This window comes from Pelophylax lessonae (genome assembly GCF_965119305.1).
Source record: "Pelophylax lessonae genome assembly, chromosome: 11".
NCBI classification, from domain to species: domain Eukaryota; kingdom Metazoa; phylum Chordata; class Amphibia; order Anura; family Ranidae; genus Pelophylax; species Pelophylax lessonae.
The window spans coordinates 177,434,566-177,442,138 of NC_138778.1; the positions used below are offsets into that span (position 1 = coordinate 177,434,566).

The following is a 7,573-nucleotide window of genomic DNA, read 5'->3' on the forward strand; positions in this document are numbered from 1 at the left end:
TTCCTGTGACTTGCAATGGCATCCCAAACTCTGCACGATTGTCGCCCAACGAATTGCACGAACAGAATCGCAGGACACCCAAAAGAAGTACAAGAACTTATTTTGGCGCCAGGCGTCCCGTGATTTGTTGGGCAACCATCGCGGTAAAATCGTGCTGCGTTTGGGGTGGCCATTGCTAGTCATGGGAATCGCTCGGCGTCCCGCTACTTGCAATGGTTCAGAATCGCTGCAATTCTGCCCGCGATTCGTAACACCTATTGTGAACTGAGCCTTACTGAAAAAAATAAAAGACTTTACAATTACAAAAAGTAGAAAACGAAAAGACACATTCAGCCCCCGTTCACATTGACTGCGGCTTTGAAATCTTGCATCTCAGCGTGACTTCATGCACACGTCTATTCAAGTCACACATGAAATTACGAAAAGTAATGCGTGTACTACTTTCTCAAATTGGTGTGGCATTGCAAAGTCAGCGTTGCACCGATTTGAACAGTGCCACTGCCAGCAATAGGATGCGACCTGTAGTGCAATTTGACCTATCAAATCGCATGCTAACTTGCTCCAATGTGGACAGGGCTAAATCTACTTTTGGGTTAGGTTTTTATTTATGTCCCTGTGATCATAACCTTAAACTGGACGCATCCAAATTTTTTTTATTTATTTTTTTGCACCTAAAGCCGTGTGAGCAGAATCACAGGTCACAGGCATAAAATACCCCTGAGGTCATGAATGGGTTAGGGCAATGCAAACAGATACCAGAAAGGACTATTTATGTATGCAGGTCACTAGAACAGACTGATGGATGAGCTATAATAATAGTCAGATGTATGCCGTGGTGTCCCCTGGCCTGGCTCATAAAAGAGGAAAGTGGGGTAAAGTGCTGGAAATCCTCTTTATGCCACACAAGACAAAGTATTGGGAAGTTCTGTGATCTCACTTTCTTGCTGGGGGGGGGGGGGGGGGGCCACTAGAGATTTCCCACATTAGCAGAGCACCTGTTCAGCCTGCTTCCCTATACAACACCTGTTACTGTGATGAGTGCATAATGAGCCGGGTGCACAGAATTACTGCAGAAAGTGTTTGCTGAACGATGCCAAGGTGTGAGGGTAATGAAGGTGGTGTAGATCACTTTTCAGAGGCGTTCTATTGAGGGTTTTTAAAATTGCCTCTTTGCACTCTGTTTTTACCCTTTTCAATCTCCAACTGCTGCACACAGTTGTGGCACACCCCCACTTAAACAGATCGTGTTTTGGGGGCTTTACTGAGTGGAATCATTTTTGCTGCGCCACGATGCCATGGCACTGCAGCTTAAGGAGGGGTTTCTCAGACACCTGTTTTTACCATTCACTCTTCTAGCTGCAAGTGTAAACTAAAGCCCCGTACACACGTACCGATTGTCGGCCGTAAATATTCGGCCAACGACCGATCGGCCGATTGTAGGCTTGTTAGTATGATGCTTCCGACAGCCGACAGCGCATTTTCGGCCGAACAGAATCTGTCGTGCAGGCATTAAAATTTTTGTTGGCCAACACCAGAACAGCCGATTGTTCGCCAGTCAGTACAGATTTCGGCCGACAGACAGCAGATTAGCAAAACTGGGCATGCTCAGAGAAGAAAAAACACATGGAAAGTTAACCATCACATGACATCACTTCTGCAGTCGGCTGTTGTTGGCCGTCAAAATTCGTGTGCAGCCTTTTGCAGTTTTCAACAGACACGACAGCCCTGGACAAAAGACGGCCGATTGTTCGACCGACGATCGGTACGTGTGTACGAGGCTTAAGTCTAACACGAGTGTCTATGAACTCAAGGGGTGGGGCAATAGTCTCAGTAGGGGTGGAGCTACATTGCATCATAGGGGCCCGGCTGCTGGCTGAAGAGACCAATGGCACTTTTCCACTGCAAGTACTGGCTCGGCTCCACTCGGCCCTGCTTGGCTCGGCTCGGTTTTCCACTGCATGGTACAGTTCGGTACGGTTTTCTTTTCCACTAAGTAGTAAGTGGGTGGGATAACAACGATTCTCTGACCAATCAGTGGCTAGTAGTGACAAACAGTCAAGGCTGCATGCAAAGGATTGTGGGATATGAGGTGGTACTGTTTAAGCGAGCCGTACTGTTCGGTTCTATGTAGTGGAAAAGCACCGCCGTACCAAACCGTTCCAACACTGCACCATGCGGTACCATGCAGTGGAAAGGCGCAAAAGCGAGCCCGAACCGTTCGGTTCCATGCAGTGGAAAAGCGCCACAAGATGGTGGTACGAGACACAGACTTACACATGAATGGCGAATCACTGCAGAACAACCCTGAGTCCAACAGACAAGGGAGTATGCTTTTTATAGAAGACCCAGCATAGCGGGTAATGTGGGACGAGGTGGAGAGAAAGCGGAGTGAAGTTCCTCTTTACTACCCTGGACATCCACTGTGTCCTAAATTGCCTTGTGAATGATCTGTTGTCATAGATGCCTATCTGAAAAGAGACCTAGTGATGAGCTATGGTTAGGTCCAAACCCAAGTTCCTCCAAACTGAAAAGTAAGCTGCAGGCAGGAGGTTCCCTCTCGCTGATGTAAACAAAAGGGGCGTGAATACTAATGGCATCATTGACCTAATATGGGCACAAATTATATTAGGTCCATGCCATTAAACTTCTAGAGCCACATGGCCACGTTGGGTTCATGTTTTTGACCTTCTAGAGCCATGTGGCAATATAAGGTCCATAAACCAAATAAAATAGATAACACTCGATTGCCCCAACCTAATATCCCACTTGAATGGCCAGTATTTGCAGCTGGTTGGATTGAATACTTGCTTGTTAGACACATTGAAGAATACAACAAAACTGCGCCCGTCCATATACTGTTGTTACGGCATATAGTGAGCTCGTCTTAGTAAAAAATAGCTTCAGCTTGGTCCATGCCATTGACCTTCTAGGGTCCTGTGGCCACACTAGGTCCATGCCATTGACCTCCTAGGGTCCTGTGGCCACACTAGGCCCATGCCATTGACCTTCTAGGGTCCTGTGGCCACACTAGGCCCATGCCCTTGACCTTCTAGGGTCCTGTGGCCACACTAGGTCCATGCCCTTGACCTTCTAGGGTCCTGTGACCACACTCGGTCTATGCCATTGACCTTCTAGGGTCCTGTGACCACACTAGGTCCATGCCATTGACCTTCTAGGGTCCTGTGACCACACTAGGTCCATGCCATTAACCTTCAAGGGTCCTGTGACCACACTAGGCCCATGCCATTGACCTTCAAGGGTCCTGTGACCACACTAGGCCCATGCCATTGACCTTCAAGGGTCCTGTGACCACACTAGGCCCATGCCATTGACCTTCAAGGGTCCTGTGACCACACAAGGCCTATGCCATTGACCTTCAAGGGTCCTGTGACCACACTAGGCCCATGCCATTGACCTTCAAGGGTCCTGTGACCACACAAGGCCCATGCCATTGACCTTCAAGGGTCCTGTGACCACACAAGGCCTATGCCATTGACCTTCAAGGGTCCTGTGACCACACTAGGCCCATGGACCTTCTAGGGCCTTGCGGACACCACACTGGGTTCGCGCCATTGACCTTCCAAGGCCTTGCGGACACCACACTGGGTCCGCGCCATTGACCTTCCAAGGCCTTGCGGACACCACACTGGGTCCGCGCCGCCATTGACCTTCCAGGGTCTTGCTTCTCGCTTCTCCGGCCAGTCAGATGGCCTGAGGACGTGAACCAGGACGGCTGAACATGCCAGCTGTACTGTCGCTGTGCGGGCGGCATGGCGGGGGCTTCGTTCTAAGGTAAGTATTTCATACTGAGCTAGTATGCAATGCATAATTGCTCATTATGCCTTTGCCTTTCAGGGTTTTCTTTTTTTTTTTTTTTTGGGGAGTTTATTTCCTGTTTAAGGCTGCTAGATAACTATAAACACAATGCTTTACAATGTATTATTTCATTCTTCAAAGGAATGAACTTCCGTCTGTAAGTGCCGGTTCACATTTCTGCGATCACAGAAATCGCATGTAATTCGGAGCGCACTGCTCCTAAAATCACATGCGATCTCTGTGCGGTGAAAATTCAGCCATACAGTTTCTATGGCTGAATTCACACCGCAAATCGCACCCAACTCGCACAGCACCCTTTTTTCTGTGCAAGCTTTCAGATATGCCATGAGATCTGGGAGTGTCGTTAACTTTTAATTGACACCCCCCAGCGTATCGCATATGGCAGTGTGAACTGCCAGGGGTGCAGATGCGATGCAGGGACACGCTTTATAGTCGCAGCCTTCCCGCATCGCAGAAATGTGAACCGACAGTTAGTGAGGGCAGTTTAACCTCTTAAAGACAAAGCCTTTTTCTGACACCTGTTGCTTACAAGTTAAAAATCCGTATTTTTTGCTAGAAAATTACTTAAAGCGGTAGTATACTCAAAGAAAAAAAAAAACCCTGTAAGACAAAGGCATAATGAGCTAGTATGCATCATTATGAATTACTTACCTTAGAACGAAGCCCCGACACGGACCCCCGGACACCACTGTGGGAGCGGACATGATCCCTCGGCATCTCTTCCGCGTTCGGCGGCTCCGGCGCTGTGATTGGCCGGAGCCGCAATGACGTCACTCCCGTGCACGCGCGCGGGAGTCATTTTCCGGCAATTCCCGGCAAGAAACTCTGAAGGTCCGCCGGACCTTCAGAGCGCATGCACCGCTTGCGGCTGCATGCAGCGCAAATATCTCCTAAACCATGCCGGTTTAGGAGATATTAATTGTACCTACAGGTAAGCCTTATTGTATGCTTACCTGTAGTAAAAAAAAAAAAAAAAAAAAAAAAAAAAATCACAAAAAGCAGTATACTACCGCTTTAAAACCCACAAACATTATACATGTTTTTATAACAGATATCCTAGAGCAGGGATTCCCAAACTACGGCCTTGCAGCTGTTGCAGAACTACACATCCCATGAAGCATTGTAAAACTCTGGCATTCACAGACATGACTAGGCATGATGGGAATTGTAGTTCCTGAACAACTGGAGGGCTGTAGTTTGGGAATACCTGTCCTAGAGAATACAATGGCGATCATTGTAATCTTTTATGTTGCACTGTATTAGCGCAGAAGGTCTTTCAAACGCAGTTTTTTGGGAAAAAATAAATTTTAATAAAAAAAAAAAAAACACACACACTAAACAGTAAATTTAGCCCAATTTTTTGTAAAATGTAAAAGATGATGTTACGCAGAGAATCGTGAAATTTATTCTAAGCAAAAAAATCATGATTCTCATTTAATCCAGAATGGACAGCTCTACACTGGGTCCAGGCCATTGACCTTCTAGGGTCACATTAGGTCAATGATGTCACAAGCCCCCCCCCCCCCATACATACAGCTGTAAGGCAGGCATTTCCCAGCATGCAGTTCCTTCACCCAACAATGACAGCTTACGTCCAGCTTGAGGCCTGAACCCAAGCTCATCCCTAGTTGGGTAAAGGGCCAGGCGTACACATTCAGATCCCCAGCTCCTCCCACTCGTATGTAAATATATATATATATAATAATAATAAAAAGAGAATTTTCCGGTAAATCGGAGATCACATACCCTGTACACAAACACTCTGCAGACCTGGGACTGTCCCTGCTGATCCAGAACTGTTGTCAGCAGATAATGACAGAAGGCGAGTGACAATCACATGGCAGCCATAATGAGGACAGGTATTAGACACCTAATCCCCCTAGGATGGAGGTAGGCGGCCAGCACTGCCTTCATCCTATGTGTCCCCGGTCTACATCGCCATATCCTCATACATTTACAGCCTGATCAGAACATTCAGATTTTAATTTCGATTTAAACACTGATCCCAGACAGGCAGCACCAACAGCCAATCAGCACGGGGCATTCCCGCCGGTTCAGCCTATCAGACAGCGGGAAAGGCGGAACATTAGGCGCAGCAGGGTACGGCATGTGACAATGACAGAGCAGAGCGCCCCCCTAGAGGCCCCGGTGTGGCGGTGCACATTACCCCCGATTCGAACTGTGCGTCTCTTCATTCTCGCAGTCGCTGCAGTGCCCGTGTCCATTCTCCTCCTCCCCCGGCCGCTCGCCCGCTGCTGTCTCACTCTGGTCCGCCATCTTTAATCCCAAGCCGGGTTACAGGGAGGGTGCAGCGGCGGCTATTGGCTGGCCGTCGCTAAGAACGCCGGGAGTTGTAGTTGGAGGAAGCAGTGTGCCGAATTACAGACAACTACAGGGAACTACAAGTCCCGGCATCCCGCAGGCAATGGGAGGCCGTCTAGACCAGGCGTGAGGGGAACCAGGGGAACGCTGGGAGGTAGAGTCCAAACAAGGGGCGCGCTCTGATTGGTCGGCTTTATTAGCTTTACTGTCTGTTGTTGTATGAGTAGGATGTGAGGAGGCTGAGCTGTGTATTATGTCCTTCCATTATAGCTATAGTGAGACAAGGGTTTTTTTTTTTTGTGGGACTTTGAATGAGGCGTGTGATTGTCTGGCCATAGACTATATAAATATATGTTATGAGGTAACTATATGTGCGTACCATCGAAACAAAAACATGAGTAAGTACACATGCAACTTGATTTATTGTGAATGCACATGTAATAACATCGTGGGGACAATAGATGACATACAATAGTCCCAATGACCAGAGCATATAAAAAATACATGTTCAAATGGAGTATAAAAACAGCATAAAATGATTTGTAACAAATAGTACATAGTCCACAGAAATTGCATCATAATTGCTCTACGCGTTTCGTGTTAAACAACACTTCCTCAGGAGCTGGTGCAAAATGATTAACTATGAAAAAGAAAATATCATGAAGTAATGCATATAGTAGTATACATGTCCATTGAGAAGAGTATTAATTATATAGGGTTGCTTACAATGAGATGAAGCTGTTGCCTCAAAGGACTCGCCAAGGGAGGACCCCTGTGTACCATCTGACCCAGGAGCTGAGGGAGACATACCAGGCAAGCATGGGGGGCAACAATAGAGGTACAGTGATAGAGTCTTGATAGTAGAGAGAATGGTAGTTGTCTCAATAAACATTCGATATAATATCTAGAATTGAATTAATTATATATATATAATATAATATGAGAAGAGTAATAATAATAATCGTTTGTATATAGAGTTGTATGGTAGTCTAGTAAACAAATATTGAGTATACCAGATAGATGAGTACAAAGATAGAAAAAGAAACCCAACTTGGAGTATCCCCATGGTGTGTGCATGCTGGAATAACAGAGAGATGTGCAGATAAAACTTTGAGAAAAGAAGAAACATAGTGAGGATGAGTGAAAAGCATCACAATTGACCCAGAGTGAGAGTTGTGAATCGAGGTAATGGAAAAAATAAGATAGAATAAATTGTAGTGATGATCTCACATGATATTAGGGATGGAGATAACAAAAGTTTTTGTAACCTCATTTAAAGTCCAGATTTTCCCTCTTTTCTTTCCATTATAGATATAGTGTGCATGTGAGGGACATGAACAGATGAAAAATAATTAAACCCATAATAAAAATGTAATATAAAAAGTAATAAAAACAGAATACACTGTTGAGAAGG

The 7,573-nt window shown here is 46.2% G+C and overlaps 1 protein-coding gene across 1 annotated transcript in view; it reads right to left on the minus strand.

Moving 5' to 3' along the window:
- NMT1 (N-myristoyltransferase 1) overlaps positions 1–6,150 on the minus strand; it is a 45,133-nt gene extending 38,983 nt beyond the window's left edge. The window contains exon 1 of the mRNA XM_082272335.1: positions 6,005–6,150. Coding sequence (XP_082128461.1) covers positions 6,005–6,114 — 110 coding nt within the window. The 5' untranslated portion in view covers positions 6,115–6,150. The remainder of the gene's footprint in view (positions 1–6,004) is intronic.
- Positions 6,151–7,573: the final 1,423 nt, after the last annotated feature.